At 37.0% G+C, this 17,831-nt stretch overlaps 2 protein-coding genes across 6 annotated transcripts in view; both read right to left on the bottom strand.

Moving 5' to 3' along the window:
• Positions 1-163, bottom strand: part of LOC115217500 — a 98,711-nt gene extending 98,548 nt beyond the window's left edge. For all 5 annotated transcript variants that reach the window (XM_036507567.1, XM_036507564.1, XM_036507566.1 and 2 more), the window contains exon 1: positions 12-163. The gene's annotated coding sequence lies outside the window, so the exon portion shown is untranslated. The remainder of the gene's footprint in view (positions 1-11) is intronic.
• Positions 164-5,543: 5,380 nt separating this feature from the next.
• LOC115217201 overlaps positions 5,544-17,831 on the bottom strand; it is a 13,609-nt gene continuing 1,321 nt past the window's right edge. Inside the window, exons 2-3 of the mRNA XM_029786836.2 lie at positions 12,827-13,057; positions 5,544-6,133 (exon numbers count right to left, since the gene is read on the bottom strand). Coding sequence (XP_029642696.1) covers positions 5,682-6,133; positions 12,827-13,057 — 683 coding nt within the window. The 3' untranslated portion in view covers positions 5,544-5,681. The remainder of the gene's footprint in view (positions 6,134-12,826; positions 13,058-17,831) is intronic.

Raw genomic sequence — 17,831 nt, 5'->3', positions numbered from 1 at the left:
ATTATAAATACCTTCTATCCAGCAGTGGACAATCAGTATAAGCGAAGGAAAAATCACAGCAACTACAAGATTCGATCTATTGTGCAAATATTTAGTTTCAATGGAAAGAATAACTATTTTACTTGGAACGAATCAATCTGTTTCGCAAGAAGTATTTTGATGAAAAAACAGCGCAAGGGAAATAACTGTTGTTCAGTCGCTATAGCAACAACGACGCCATTGAAGGTCATTAAGACTTTTATCGCTGGCTATGTGCTAATAAGATCGATCTGTTTGTTCGTTTTGTCAAGCCCTTAAATCATTCATTCATTCATATACTTATTTTTATTTGTTTGCCAGATTTTCGCACACCGTTGAGATTGATGGTATGGGATTCTCAACCATTTTTTTGTCTCTAGACGCCTTTGATTATTATTTTATAGTGGTGGACCCCAATAGCCATTCGATGTTAAAAAACTAGTTTTAAAGAAGCTTCTTTCAAAATTCCTATTTGTTTTTTTTACACATTAACGTGTGTAGGTCGAACTATGTAAAATAATAGAAAAAGAACCCAGATATTTCATGCAATATATACGAATACATATATCTAAAGCAATTTTTTTTACCTTTAAAATACTACTGTTAACCCAATTTACTATTTTGCCGCGTGGACCTCCAAAATCTATGGACCCTCAAGGGTCATCTGGACTACGGTTGAGAACCACCAACTGTAAACGAAACCCCGCTCAATATATAGTAAGTCGACGCACAGGATAGGCACGAGTTACGGATGCAAAGAGTTCTCGAAGACCCAACGTTCTGGTGGAGGAAGGACAAAACGAGTCGTTTTTCTGGGTTCTAGGGAGGGATTGGATGCGATATGAATGATCACAGAAGAAGGGAGACATCCGTAACTTTCTCACTCGTTCTTTCTTTCGGTTCTCATTTTTCGTTTAGTAACTCTGTAATTAAGGGTTGACACGACCACAAGAATATAAGATAATGTCATTAAAATTGCATGCGTGCGCACACACACATACATGCATGTAGGCATGTATGTATAAATGTAGGTATGAAGTGTATATATATATATATATATATATATATGTGTGTGTCAAGGGATGCTTGATACTTGGTAGTTAAAAATGTTGCCGAAGGGATATGACTCGATATTCAAAGGCATTTCAGATTGATATTAAGCCTCTGCTACCTTGTTTTCGTTTTAGGTAGAGGTGGTCTACGTCATTGTTTATGTGGAAATTGTGTGCTTGTTAGTATTTTTCGGGTTTTCACATCAATGGCTCGGATCTCATCAAGCGTCCAATCAAACAGCCCAAATGTTGGTATGAGTACTGACACTGCAAACACATTTTGGGCCACTGTTTTATTCTTCTGTAATATTCTTTAGTGACACATGTTTTGTTACAGGAGCCATTGTAAGATATATTTTCATCCACTCCTAGATACCTGTAACATTCCTCGTCAGATACAAGGGAAACAGTAAAATTATTGATGGAGATGTTACTAGTCTGGTTTATAGTTTTTTCCCCCTTTTCACAACCATATAACAACATTTATCCTAACCAAACTCCAACCCTACATCCTTTGAGAATGTTGTAACCAGGTCAAGGCTCTTTTTCATTTAATGCATAGTCTTTGCATGAAGTTTTAAGTCATCCACAAAGAAACAGTGTGTAATGTTTGTATTTCTGTTTCCTTGTGAACCAGTGAGATATCCTTCAGACTTCCTTTACGTGAATGACAAGGGATTTACAGAAAGTATAAATAACATCACAGGGATGTTGTCTCCTTGGAATATGCATTTGCGATGCTGTATTCTATCAGTGATAATACAATCACTCTTTGTGTTTAATTTCAAGATGGTGGCCCACGATGAAGTCAGGTCAGCTATTGCTTTGACGATGCTCACTGGAACTTTAGCAAGCTGACGGACTTCTAGCATCCATGAGTGGGGAATAGAATCAAAAGCTTTCTTGTAGTCTAGCCACATTGAAAATAGGTTCCTCCTATGCTCTCCCACTTCCGACATCACAGTTTTGTTGATTAGCAATTGCTTGGTACATCCGCAGACTTCCTTCTTCCAAGCTGCTTGTTCTGCTGTGATAATGTTATCGGTTTTACAATGGTCCTGGAGGAAGAGGTTTAAACATGTTGTATATATCTTATACATTAAGTTCTGGCATGCAACTAGCCGGTGGCTTTTTGCCATGTGGATGGTTCTGCATTTGGGGATCAGTTTTGTCTCTGCCAGAGTTAACCAATGTGGTATGCTCTGTTCCCGATGAGATCTTGGTGGTACATATTGATAAGATATGGTCCGTAGAATGTTAGCTTCTTGTACCAATATCCAACAATCAAGTCTCTTCCAGGTGCTTTTCCATCCTGGAGTTTCTGGGTCACAGTTGCAAGAGTTGCACCATCAATGTTGTATGTCTTAGATGTAACGCAGGAGCAATAACTTCAGATATCTTCCAACCACAGAGCATCTTGGTTAAACTCCCTCGCTTCACTCCAGATTTTCCTTTAGAAGGAGTCTATGTTTTCTCAAGAAGGCGCTTCCGTGATGTTCACTGCTCCTCCTCTCATGTTTCTGTATTCTACTGCCTGGTTGCGGTTGAAGTTTTTGTTTATTTTTCTTCTCTCGGTTATTCTCTTTTGATGTCGGAGTTTTCTCACGGATATCTTTCAGCTCCTGCTTAGGGGTAATCAATTTGCAAGTGAATGTCCTCTTTTTGTGGTTTCCAAACATCATTTCTATCTCCTTTACTTTCTGATGGTGGGATGTATAGTGATTTGCTTGTTTGCACTCAATAAGCATCATTACATGACTGATGGTCTTCCGTAAACCAGCTATCATTTTTTTCTGTCTTCAAAACCCATGATGGTACTTTGTTTGTTGTTTCGGATTTGTTTACTTTTTGAAAGTCATTCATATACAGTTTTACAGCAGTAGCCAGTGAATATAGACAGGCGTTAATCTGCCACTATGTGGGTTCATCACAGTGTTGTAAATTCTCATTACCAATTTCGTTAACAGCTTTTAATACCGTATCTGGTGGTTTTTTACTTACTTTGGTAGAGGATACTCTCTCCTCGAGAGAGTACTTCAAAGCCAAAGTTATTTTTTCTCGGAAAATTTCAGTAGGCACTGGAATCTGTTGGAATGTTGCTAGCTGGTCCTATATCATTCACGTTTTCGTTTTTCTTTATAGAGTTGGGAAGAAGGTTAATTTTCGATATTTTAATAAAGTTACAGTTACTAACCTTCTTGCTATGTTCTGCAAATGTTGCTTGTTGGTGTAGTAAAATGATTTAATTCTGGATGCAGATCGTCCCATTATGATTTCAATCGAATCATATAACAAACAGTATGTATGTATGTATGTATGTATGTATGTATGTATGTATGTATGTATGTATGTATGTATGTATGTATGTATGTATGTATGTATGTATGTATGTATGCATGCATGCATGCATGTATGTATGTATGTATGTATGTATGTATGTATGTATGTATGTATGTATGTATGTATGTATGTGTAGCAGAATGTGATGATGTGGGGTGTAGCAGATGATGCTAGACGTGTTGAACCAGCATCCATGGGGAACAACGAAGAAAGAATAGGAACGTAGTTTACATTATTTATTTGGTCACAGTGGCATTCACTTTGTTGGATACTTGAAACAAATATGCCGCTACATAATGTATCCAACTACTTCGAGTCGGCGAAGCAAAAACCGGAGGAAAGAGAATGTTAATGGGATGAGACAGTACAAAAACATATTTTGAGTCTGTGTGTGCATTCGTCATTTGGATCGACTGTGTTGTTTCTCTATCTTGTCTGTTCTGTGGTTTGCAAATGCTAACTCTTGCGTGTCACTCTGCTCACAGGGTTCACCATCTCATCACGGTGTTGACTGTTGGTTCCTTGCTGGCTAACCCCCTGTGTGTCTACGGAACTTGTATTTATAATGGCCCATTCTAGTTAGAAAGATGGATATACCATTATAAGATTGGCTTGTACCTATTTAAGTCACTCGTCCATCTGAATTTCTGTGACACCCCCACTCATCCATCACTTTTGACAGGACAAAGAAAATTTTTCCCGTCTGGTCAGCTAATGGCAAGCGAGAATTCTTAGATTCGGTTTCGAATCTCAGGCCGGAAAATAAACTGTAGTAATGTAGTTTCCATGTATATATAAATGGATAGATGTCTAAAACTTTTGAGGTCGTTCGCAGCGAGTCTGACGAGCTCGGTTGAGATAGCGTTAAACTAAAGATTAAAAGGATTTGGTTTAATTTTGCAATTTCGTCATGAAGATCTTGCTTTGTTCTCGAAACTATTCGTAATGAAAATTTCTACAGTTTGACTTGTTTAGTTAAGAGGCTAATAGAAAAAAGTGGTTTCGGTTGCATATATACAAATCAATACATAATTATCATTATAAGATTCTCTTCCATCGACACAGTTCTCCTTTCCTTATCTTTGTATCTGACTATCTTCGTTCCTAGTCTCTCTCCCTTTCCGACACTTGTCTATCTTATCTTTCCAATCTCTGTGTGGCCATTTGTATCTCTTTTGTCCACTCTTTTCAGTCTTACCGGTTAACCGTTGTTTTATGTTTCCTTTTCTTTTCGCTTCCTCTCTGTCTGTCTGTCTGTCCGTCTCCCCCCTCTCTCCCTCACTCACTCTCTCTCTCTCACTTTCTTTCTTTCTCTCTCATATACATTGTTTGTTGTTCCACGCAACTTCCTCCCCTCATTTTCTTTCATTCATTTTTATCTCATTCTCTTCCTTCTTTAATTGTCTTCTCTCTCTTTCACACTATTTTCACTTTTCTCTCGCATTATTTTTTACATTCCTTGATTTAACCCCCCCCCCCCACCTCGCTCTTCCGCACTCTCTTTTCATTTAGATTACTCCCCCTCTCGCTACTTCTCTCATATTTCTGGGCACCTTTTCCGCTATTCTTTCACTTTTCTATTACTCCCTTCCGTTTTCTTTTTTCTTCATTTAACATATTCAAGTATTTCCTTGGTTTCTTGATTCCTTTTCACATATACTAAACAGAAGTCGAAGACTTAAACAAAAAAGTTGAGAATTTGTTTCGTTTTTACTGTTTCAAACGTATTAGCTACATAAAAGATGTGAAATAACAACAACCAAAAATCTGATAAAACTTCGAAAGAAAAAAGAAAAACAAGAAAGTCAATAGGTAGAGTTGCAGTGTTGATATATTTAAAACATTTAAGTGTAGATATGTTAACAATATATCATCATAGCGACCTAAAATTTATTGTTAGTTCGCAGTTATGTTCTGAAATATATTACAATATGATATCTTACATTTGCACAAAGCCACAATTTTGTAAGTTGATTGAAATGGGCTTGGTATTTTACTGTTACTTCTTTTTAAGCCCTAGAGAGATGAAAGGTAAGGTCGAATCCGACAGGAATAAAACAATGCAGTGGTTATTATTCATCAAACTTAATCCAACCAATTACAATACATTAAAATAAATCATATATATATATATATATATATATATATATCTTTGAATTTTAATTGGGAAAATGAAAGAATTTAAGGTTTAATAGTCTTTTTGTATGTGTTTGGTTTCTAAACATATACAATGTGCTATATAGTCTCATGTATGGCATTTTAAGAAAAATCTCAGCAATTGGCTTTTGTGCCACATTTAGAGCAACTTTGTTCTGGGTGGATACATGTCGATATCTGTGCATCAAAGATCATGTTTGATTGGCAAGTGAATTTGTTAATAATTTTTTGGTTTGAGCACTCATAGAAACGGTTGCAACTTGAAACGTCTGCATAGAATCCATTTTGTTTGTTTGAGCAGGAAATAGGTTTTCGACCAAAGAGTGAAGGCATAGAATATACACTAACACAATTCCTTTGATTAGGAGAAAAAACAGTCGGTCTTCCGTTCCTTGATGGACACTCAGCTGACGTTAATAGTCGGTCATCTTGGCACACAATGAAAGAAGAAGCCCACCGAAGGTGAGGAATTGCGTTCCTACCGTTGGGTTTGCCGTTGCAGCTCGGGTATCTTATAAAGCACGGGACACAATGGGCACTACCGCACCAGAAACGTCTATAATCACCTAGAAAGAAGAAGAGAGAAATATTATTTTGTGACACTTTCTGGTTATTTATCTACTGTCAGCTTATATCAACCGCTGCCTCTTCTATCGCAACAATAACAATAAATATTTCCCATGCTAAAGATTGGGTACGCTTGTTTCTTTCATTAATTCAACTCTCTAAACCATTGACCCCTCCAAATTCCACATTATTGACTCAATCGTTTCAAGAACTGGATTGCTCCGGGGAATTTTCTCCTGCGCATGCCAGTACCAAATACCTCTTCACACTAACAAATGATGAGATAGACTAAAGCAAAAACTTCAGACGATATCATCGAGAGAAAGTCATTCTTCTTGAACGAATTCGGTTGTATATTATTTATTTGGCAGAGAGGGCAAAACCATTAGTGTAGCTTGCGATATTTTGTTATGTTCTGAATTCAAATCTTGCCACTGTTGGCTTTACTTTTCATTTCTTCCTGGTTGATGATGGCGATGACATAAATTCAAAGAATGTTGGACTTCATCAGCTTATGCAAGTTTAATGCATACTTACAGCATGCATAACATGGGTGTGTTTTGCACAACAGACGCACGTGCACACACACACACGCACACGCACACACACACGCACGCGCACACGCACACGCACGCGCACACGCACACACACACACACACACACTTCGTTATTGTATTTGGTTTGCATGATACTGGATGTGAATTCGTGTGTTGAAACAAAGCAGAGCAAACACGCGACAGGAGACGGATAATTATAAGGGGTGAAGTTTGTAGAGGCAACATGTGCGCGCGCTTGTGTGTGTGCGTACTTGTGCATGTATGTGTATGCGTGGTGCGTGTGTGTGTGTGAATGTTTGTGTGGTTGTGTTCTTGCGTTCGTCTGTGTGTGTGTGTGTGCGTGTGTGTGTGTGTGTGCGTACGTGTGTTTACGTGCATGTTTACGCGTACGTTCCCGTCTCTGTGTGTGCGTGGATGTGTATGGTTGTGTATGAGGGAGTTACCTCTAGATGAACATTCTATAGCTGTAATACTATGCTGTAGATATGTAGATGATATCAATATTCTAGTTATTCTAGTTAGGACAATCTCGTGTGGTCGTACTGAGGGGGTCGAAAGGAGTACGGTGGAAAACATCCAGCGCATAGCTCACTTCATCCGCCAGATTATCAAGGTAACGATAGATTACCCCACTAGACACCTCAACCAGTGAAGTCGTTGGAGCAGTTAGATACACTGACTCTACTGAGGAGTTCTTCAGTGCCCCCACAGACATCCAGGGACATCTCAATTAGAGGTCGCAATACTTGCGAGACAGACTAAGAGCAGACTTTGGAGAGAGAGAGAGAGAGAGAGAGATGAAGTCACTAAGTCCCTGTAAACGTCGCAAGCGGCGACGAAAGTACATTAACTGATTAACAATCGATTGATTGTTTAACCAACACATTAAACAAAACGATCGATTAGTTAACTGTTAGATATTTAACCAAATGACTAACAATAAAGAAGCGGCGAGGTGGCAGAATCGTTAGCTTAGCGGTATTTCATCCGTCATTACGTTCTAAGTTCAAATTCTGCCGAGGTCAACTTTCGAGGGCGATAAAATAAGTACTAGTCATGTACTGGGATCGATGTAATCTACTATCCTCCTCCCCACAAATTTCAGGCCTTGAGCCTATAGTAGAAAAAATTATTATTGGCATAATGATTCTCTCAAGACACAACAATATACATACATATCTATCTATCTTCTCCATTGGTGAGCCTCGCTGTCCATGGAATCCGTAAAAGTCTTCTCCAACACCAAAGCTCGAATGCATTAATTCTCTTCTGGTCAGCTTTTTTTAGTGTCCAGGTCTCGCATCTATATGTTGCTATTGGGAAGACAATTGCATTCACCAATCTGCATTTGGTAGCGAGTTGGATGTCTCTACCCTTCCAGACCCTGACATATATATATGTCAGGGTTTTATATATATAAATGCGCGCACGCGCACACACATATGCATGTATATGTATGTCATTATTCAGGTTACAGGCACGTGAACACACCGGCACCAGTTGTCAAGCGGTGACGGGGGACAAACACAAACACACACACACACACACACACACACACACACACACACACACAACACACATACATACATACACACATACATACATACACACATACATACATACAAAAATATCCTGCTGAATCTAGGTTAGAAACTGGCACTTTCTCTATTGGCAAGAAATCTTGAAATAAAGCTGAATAATGACTTCAGCCACATTCCTGCTGTATTTTGGGGATGTTCTTTTGTTTGTAAAATCACGTTTCATCTGATGATTAAGGATTTTTGTAATGAAGTAATGTTCTCATCCTTCTATTAAAAAGTTACATGAGAAACAGTTGTAATGAGCTGGCAATTATCCATCGTCAGTTATTATTCATTTGCTTATAATACGCCAAGTGGGCTTACGACTTGTTGAACACCCTAGAGTATACCAACAACCTTCTATTCAACGTAACGTGTGCTTTGGACCTGCCCCTAGGCGCTAAATACTCATAGGGTTAGTTTTCTGTGTACACAAACAGAATATCCTATTTGATACTTACCAACCAGAGACCGGAACCACAGGTTTATCCAACCTTACCTGGTGCATATCTTTTCAAGTACCCGATTCTATCTGAATCCTTATTTTACTACACACACACACACACACACACACACATATATATATATATATATATATATATATATATATATATATATGCATGCATATATGCATACATGCACACGCACACGTATATATTATACATCTGTGTGTGTGTGTGTGTGTTTACATATAAATATACATATATATACATATATGTGTGTATACAGTTGCTTCTGTGCAGATACTTCTGTGTGGCTAAGATACAGGAGATTCAGCTGCTTTTTATAGAAAGTCTGCGTACAGGGTACTTTGTAGGTTTACTGCTGTTTTTTCATCAATATTTTGGATCTGTGCAGTGAGATTTAGACGTCTTTAGCAGAGACGTCATCAACTCTACCTGTCACAAGAAACATATCATTCACCTATTACCCGACATCTTATCAACACAGCCATCCCCAACTTCCTTATGTCATTTTATGCGTTACCTGAAATGCAACTTATATTTGTTTTTCAATGTTCAAAATACAAAAAATAACTTAACACCTTCGGTAAACAGTAAGCACATTTTAAATTCCAGACCACTCCCCACAAAAACGAAGAAATATAACAAAACAAATAAAAAATAATTTAAAAAAAAAATAAAAGGTGAGAACTGGATACAAGTCAGGCAGTCAAAATGTAGGTAGAGAGATAAATTTTGTTTTATCTTGTTAACCTAATTACCGAAAATATTCCTTAATGTATATATTTACTGGCAGTTTGTTTTCCTTCTTCCTATTAATAGAAAATAAAAGAACAAGAAACTGGCGAAACAACTTAGCTGGATGTCCTTGTAACTGTTGTGTCAATTTTGATTTGTAGTTCACTGGCCCTCACACCTACACCGTTCCATCCATACCTGCCAAATTCCCTCTTGAGAATTATCTGAACTCATATCAGTCAACGTTGCTGATCATCCTAGTATTATACAAACATCCCAGCCAGCGTACATACATGTATATATAAAAAAATATTTGCGAGTGTATATGTATGTGTGTGTGTGTGTGTGTGTATGTATGTATGTATGTATGTATGTATGTATGTATGTATGTATGTATGTATGTATGTATGTATGTATGTATAATACGCCAGTTTAAGAGAGAGTTTCAAACAAAGCCACCTGCGCGGTTAACCTCCATTCGAATTAGAGATAAGTTTGAAACAGATGGAATTGTTATATATATATATATATATATATATATATATTATATATATATACATACTAACATACATATATGTACGTATATATACATACACGCACACGCACACACATATATTATATATATATATATATATTATATAATATATATATATAATATACATATATATATACTCTTTTGCTCTTTAACTTGTTTCAGTCATTTGACTGTGGCCATGCTGGAGCAAATCGACCCCAGGACTTATTCTTTGTAAGCTTGTAAGCCTAGTACTTATTCTGTCGGTATCTTTTGCCGAACCGCTAAGTTACAGAGACGTAAACACACCAGCATCGGTTATATATATATATATATAATATATATATACGAAATATATATATATATATACACAGCGTGTCTCAAAAAGATGTACTCACTCTTTGACAGACGATGCACAGGCTTACCTCGATGCAACAAATCCAAACAAATGGATTGGGAGAAGATTTCCTGCACGTTCCCCAGACCTCACGCCAATGGATTTTTTTTTTTATGGGGACATCTCAAAGATAAGGTTTACGCTGCGACAATTGATAATTTGAAAAATGAAATTCGAATACAATGTCTTACAATTCCAAATGAAATGTTTGGCAATGTTGTCGAATCCATTGTTGGACGTTATCAGCTTTGTTTGGAAAATGAAGAAAGGCAGTTTGAACATTTGCGAACACGCAAAAATGAGAGAGAACATTAAAAAATTCTAAATGACAATAAATATTAGTTTCTACAACAATTTATTTTCTAAATTTAATTTAACTTTTTAGGATTCTATGTATATAACTTGTTCATCTACTTGAACACAAAATGCATGAGTAACTGGGAGTAAGTACAAGAGTGAGTACTATAGCCTCGGGCCGACCAAATCCTCTGAGCGGATTTTGATGGCTGAAGCCCGTCATATATATTATATATATATATAGTGTGTGTGTCTTTGTCCCCCACCATCTCTTGACAACTGATGCTGGGTGTTTACATCCCCGAAGATACCGATAGAACAAGTACTAAGCTTACAAGAAAAAGCTCTAATGTCGATCTTCTCGACTCAAGGGCGGTGCTCCGGCATGGGAGGAACATGACAAAAGTAAAAGTATATACAATATATTATATATATATATATATATATATATATATATATATAGCATAATACATTACTATATATATAACTATATCACACCACACTACATATACCTATCACACACATATATATATAGTGCTATGTGACCTATACATATGCCTATATACATATACCCCCTACTATGATCTCTATCTATATACACGTATATAGCATATATATATGGATATATATATATATATATATATATTACTCTATATATATATCTCCCCCCCCCCTCTCCTTATCTAACTCTCCCCCCTCTCTTCATATCTCTACCTCTCTTCAGTCCTCTCCTCAACCCCCCTCTTCCCCCCCTCTTCCTTTTCTCTCTCCCCCGACCCCTACTCTCTCTCTCCCCTTCTCTTCTCCCCTATTTCCCCTTCCCTTTTCCTCCCATCCTCTTCCCCTCCTTCTCCTCTCTCTCCCCCTCGCTTCCCCCCTTCCTCCTCCCTCCCCTCCCCTCCCCTCTTCTCCTCACTAAACCCACATGACTTACACATCACATCACATATGATGTGCCATACTAATACACACACCAACTAATACATACTAATACGTACTAATACATACTAGTACATACAATACTTACACCAACCCTTATACATACACAACGTCCAGACCCCGCATACGCACTTATACTCTCTCACATACACACACACACACCGATAATACCAATACGTACTAATACATACTAATAATACTAATACATACACCAACCCCATACATAACGCACGTCCAGACCAATCCTACGCACTAATACATCTCTCATACAACACACACAACACACACACACCCCTATTATACATACTAATACATACACCAACCCTATACATACACACATCAGACCCCCCTCCCACGCACTATTAGCTGTCCTCAACCCCCGTTTATCAACCCTTATCTCCCTTATTTCGCTCTCGCGTCTCATGTTTGATCTTTGACCTCTGGCCGAAATCAGATCGCCATGTTGATTCGTTAGCTACTGCACGCATTTTTTTTCTCTCCTTCTTTCTGTGTTTTCTCTCTCTGTGTATCTTTCTGTTGAAGAGCGTAGGCTCGAAACGTTAAAGGACTGTTTTATTTATATTTCCTGAGCGCCATACTAATACAATTGTTCGTTTGTTTTCCACCTGCCTCGTCTTTTGTTTATTTTCATAAAGCTTCCCGTTATATTATGATATATATATATATATATATATAATAATGATATATATATAATATATATACATATATAATAATATATATATATCTAGAATATACATATATTATATATGCATACATAATACCTACCAATATTACAATAATATATATACTATATATAATATACATTATCATATATACTACTATATATATATACATACATACATACATATATATATATTATAATATATATATATATATATATATATATATATTATATATATATATATACATATACATACATACATGCATACATATATATATATATATATATGCATTACTGCATTGCATTTCTCATCTCCATATTGATATATCTGCAACAGCGCAAAGCCCCAGATGAATAAGAAAAAGCAGAAAAGGAAATGCGACCTTCAAGGAGTTACAGCAATGTAATAACAGTAAAATAGAATAAATGACACTGAACTTGCAAAATCAACAAAACGAAGGCTGTTTGTTTCCCCTTCTGTGATGATCCCTACTTAGCGAAGCAAAATATTATTGACTACTTACACACATCCTTCGGTTCTTTTCTTTGGTCGCACCGGACTCTGCTATAATGTTGGCAGCTTAGGGTTTTCTCAGAGAACAATTGCATGTAAGGACATTCGTTTACATAATTGTCAAGAAACAACTGGACCCTTCTTGTTTGACTACAGTTGTAGAAGAGGGCGCAGCTGTCGGGATGCGGCAGGAATGCATTTGGATTGTTACGGCAATATTCTTCTGGGTTACTAACTTCAGCTGCAAAATAATAATAATAATAATAATAATAATAATAATAATAATAAATAATAATGATGATAATAATGATGATGATGATGATGATGATGATGATGATGATAAAGACAAAGACAGAGTTACTTTTATTGTTTTAATACATACATACATACATACATACATATACATACATACATTACTTAACCTACTTGTTCGCACTACCAGCTTGAAAAAAGGCGAAATAAATTAAATATTTCGGTTAAGAATCTCTGGGTAGCTGAATTTCACAAGTTCTTTGTGTGCTACTTATTCATTATATATATATATATATGTATGTATATATAATACAAAATGGGACAAGAACGCAAAACATCCGGACAACTAAGTGATACAAAAAGGGACAAAACATCCAGATAGACGATACACAAAAAAACAGGGACGGGTCATTCGAAGCTTTATATCCTCAGTCAAGAACCAAATCATCCTCGCAATTTCAGCTGATTAATCTTGAGATTACTCCAATCTGGTCAGCCCCAAGGAAAAACTAAGCTAAGAGCAAGCTATATAAATTAACAGTTTAATTCAGAAAGCATAATGATTGAATATTTTTATTAACATCAACAAATTAAAACATGAAACAAGGAAAAAATATATTCTTTTTTATTGATGCTATTTACAATCGCGTAATACCTTCTCTAAATTATAATCGCATACTAGGAGTATGCATTTTGTATGAAATATAATTGTCTTCCAATATTGTTGCAGTTATTGGTTACAACACTTAAAGTATATGTAGTTTAATGTTAATATGTATAAAAGCTGTAAGACACGGAGCCGTCAGAATCGTTAGCACACCGCATTAACCGCATTAACTGCATTTCGTCCGGCTTTATGTACTGAGTTCAAATTCCGCGGAGGTCTACTTTGCCTTTCATCCTTTCATGGTCGATAAAATAAGTAACAACTGAGCCCTAGGGTCAATATTATAGACTTACTTCTCCCCCGAAACTGCTGGATTTGCCAAACTTTGAAACCAATATGTACAAAGGCGGCGAGCTGGCAGAATCGTTAGCACACCCGGGTTTCGCAGTTTGGGCTGGATATGACTGGTTTGAATGTTTAAGGTGGCGATCTGGCAGAATCGTTAGCACGCGGGCGAAATGCTTAGCGGGATTTCGTCTGCCGTTACGTTCTGAGTTCAAATTTCGCCGAGGTCGACTTTGCCTTTCATCCTTTCGGGGTCGATTAAATAAGTACCAGTTACGCACTGGGGTCGATCTAATCGACTTAATCCGTTTGTCAGTCCTTGTTTGTCCTTTCTGTGTTTAGCCCCTTGTGGGTAGTAAAGAAATAGGTATTTCGTCTGCCTTTACGTTCTGAGTTCAAATTCCGCCGAGGTCGACTTTGCCTTTCATCCTTTCGGTGTCGATAAATTAAGTACCAGTTACGCACTGGAGAAAATGTTTAGCGGTATTTCTTTCGTCTTTACTTTCTGTATTTAAATTCCACCGAGGTCGACTTTGCCTTTTATTCTTCGGGTCAATAAAAGAAGTACCAGTTGAACACTATGATCGACGAGCCCAACCTCCCTCAAAATTTTAGGCCTTGTGCTTATAGTAGATAGGAATATGTATACTAATTCAAATATGAAACAATTTTCCACAGTATTTGAAAACGCTTACAAACATTTTGCTGGAATTATTTCTTTTTATTCAAGAATTCTAACAATAATTTAAAATCTCATATAGCTCCCGCATAACGGTCATAGTCAAACCTCATTCCAGGGCCTCAGAGCAGTTGTTTGATAAGTCTATCTGTAACTTGCTATACAAGATGCCTCTTGGAAGATAATGCAAACTGAAAGATACCAGGAAAAAGGCTGAAGACTTGCATTCTCCAAGCAAGATGAAGAGCCTCTTTGCTATTATTTTCTGTGCCTTTTAACCCTCAGTAACTTTAGTGCGATGACCAGGTCAGCAAGATCGGTAGCATATTGTATCAAGCACAAGAGTAGCAAAAACTCCCACTTAGATTGTATTTCTGCTAAGTTCAACCTGCCAGTTCCAATAAAACAATAATTACAACTCTCACTCAGTCAAGGGATTCTTCAAGCAACAAACTAGTATCTATATGCATACACACGCACGCGCACACACATATGTAGAGAGAGAGAGAGACCTATGAATGTATGTATATACATATATACCTATACATTTGCGCGCACTCAGACACACACACACACACACACACATATAGATATTCAGGTTGTCCATAAATTACCGTTACAGTTTAAAAAATTAAGAAAAAATAGAAAATAAGTATAACTTAGTAAAGGTTATTAGAAAACATGTCGGTGCTAAATACCCCAGAGGCAGACTTTATTTCGTTTTCTTGTTTAACTTATATTTTCCTTAAAGTAAATTACAACTTCTAGCAAATGTTTATATATATGTAATATTTTATATACTCCCATACATATAAATATAAACATTTGCTATAAATTGTAATTTACTTTATGGAAAATATAAATCAAACAAGAAAACCAAATAAAGCCTGTCTCTAACATTTAGCACCGACATGTTTTCCAATAACCTTTACAAAGTTATCCTTATTTTTTGTATTTTTACTTATACACACATACGCACGCGCACGACGCACACACACATACACACATATCAAAACAAGGATAAAGGCCCTTCCTAGGCTGTAGGTTCATAAGTCCGGTTTCCCGAATTCTACACGATTATGTTTTCCTATTAGTCGGGACGCCAGTCCGTCGCAGGATTACTCATTCTTGTCAACTGAATGGATCGGAGCAACGTGAAGTGAAGTGTTTTGCTCAAGGACACAACACACCACTCTGTCCGAATCGAAACCACAATTTCCACGATCATGAGTAAACACTAAGCCACGACCCTACGCACGCGCGCGCGCACACACACACACACACCACACACATCTATATATGCAATTTTACTAAAGCAGGTTTAACGTTACATTTTCCTAAGGATTCTAAGTTTTCGAGGCTGTGTTTAACAGCTTTAACTTTTCGTTTTCGAGTCTCAAACAATTTGTTATAGTTAATTAAGCTTTAATAGTCTTTTTCGTTTTGTCTTAACTATAACTACAGGAGTTTAGTCACTCCTACAACTCTCAGTGGATGCTAAATCGACAAATATCTTTTGGATTGACTTCAAATTTTCACACAAGTCCAGCAGTTTCGAGGTAGGGCGTAAGTCGATTACATCGACGCCAGTACTCAACTGATACTTATTTTATCGACCCCGAAAGGATGAAAGGCAAAGTGGACCGCGGCGGAATTTTAACACAGAACATAAAGACGAACGAAATTGCCGCTATGAAAAGTTTCTTCATCTCCATCTCTATAACTTGTTCGCAAAAATACTAGACTAAATATATTTAATACAGAAAGTAACCCGATATTTTTTAGAAACTTACGAACTTGTAAAAGTATGTTTATCGAAAGCTATAATAATAATAGTAATAATAATCCTTCCTAATACCGATACAAGGCCTGAAGCTTTGGGGAGGGAGCTAGTTAACTACATCAACCCCAGGGATTAACTGGCACATATTTTATCGACTTCGAAAGGATGAAAGGCAAAGTCGATTTTGATGGAATTTGAATTGAGAACGTAAAGACGGACAAAATGCTTAGCGGCATTTTGTCCGGCGTGCTAACGATTCTGCCGGCTCGCTGCTTTTGATACCAGATAGTAGATATTATCTACCCTAGTACTTGACTGGTATTTTATTTTGTAGGTGTCGGGGGCCTCAGCGGGATTTGAACTCAGAACATAAAGCTGGAAGAAATGCCGTTAAGCATTTTGTCCGACGCGCTAATCATTATTATTATTATTATTATTATTATTATTATTATTATTATTATTATTATTATTATTATTATTATTATTATTGAGTGAGAGGGCTAGGCATTCTCACACTACTGCTAGGCATTCTCACACGACTAATAGCCGAATCTGTCCTACATGCAACTGCAGCTTTTCGGCATAACTCTACAAAAGCAATAATGAAAGACATTCAATTCCGCCGCTAAATACTTTTATGAAAGACCACCACCACCATCATATTCATCTCCCATTTCCACGCTGCCTCTTAAACATTTCCCATTTGTTAAAGACTATGCTGGACACGGTTTTGGTTTTCGTTGAGATGGCAGTAGCAACAAAAAATTTAACTAGCGAAAGAAGTACACGAGTGAGTGCATCAATGGTAGGCAAGGTAATTGCTATATGAATGTAATCACTATGATAGGAGAGATAATGAGGATAATGATAACGATGTAGAATGGTTCATCGACAGACTGTCAGTAGGACGGAAAAGGGTAAATTCTCCGTTACATGTTGAAACTGATTCTTTGTTTTGGATTACGCAGACGCCACTGTTGATTCTATTTTACTGTAATTTGTTCCGATGCCACTTGAGAATATTATCGCATTATTGAGCGCTCATTTTCTTCTAATATTCCATAGAAAGTCATTCTCTTTCTCTTTCCCTCTTCTCTCCATTCCTCTCTCTTTCCCCAAAAATATCTGGGTGTACTGTCTTATCCAAGGTCAAAGCGTGTCACTTGGTCCTAACGTTTTATTGAATATGTCGTTGTTGCTTAAAGCCTAGGCTAGTTCTGCCTGAGCAGACTTATGATCAAAAGCATTCAAGTCAAGACTATCCCATCTTTTTGTATATCGCATACTACACTATTCTATCTGCTCTTTTAAAGATGGTAGAGTGTGATTTGAGGAAGGTTTGACAACCA

Source organism: Octopus sinensis, linkage group LG11, assembly GCF_006345805.1.
Source record: "Octopus sinensis linkage group LG11, ASM634580v1, whole genome shotgun sequence".
NCBI lineage: Eukaryota > Metazoa > Mollusca > Cephalopoda > Octopoda > Octopodidae > Octopus > Octopus sinensis.
Note: the sequence above shows the minus strand (reverse complement) of the source record. Positions and strands in the feature narration are given on the sequence as shown.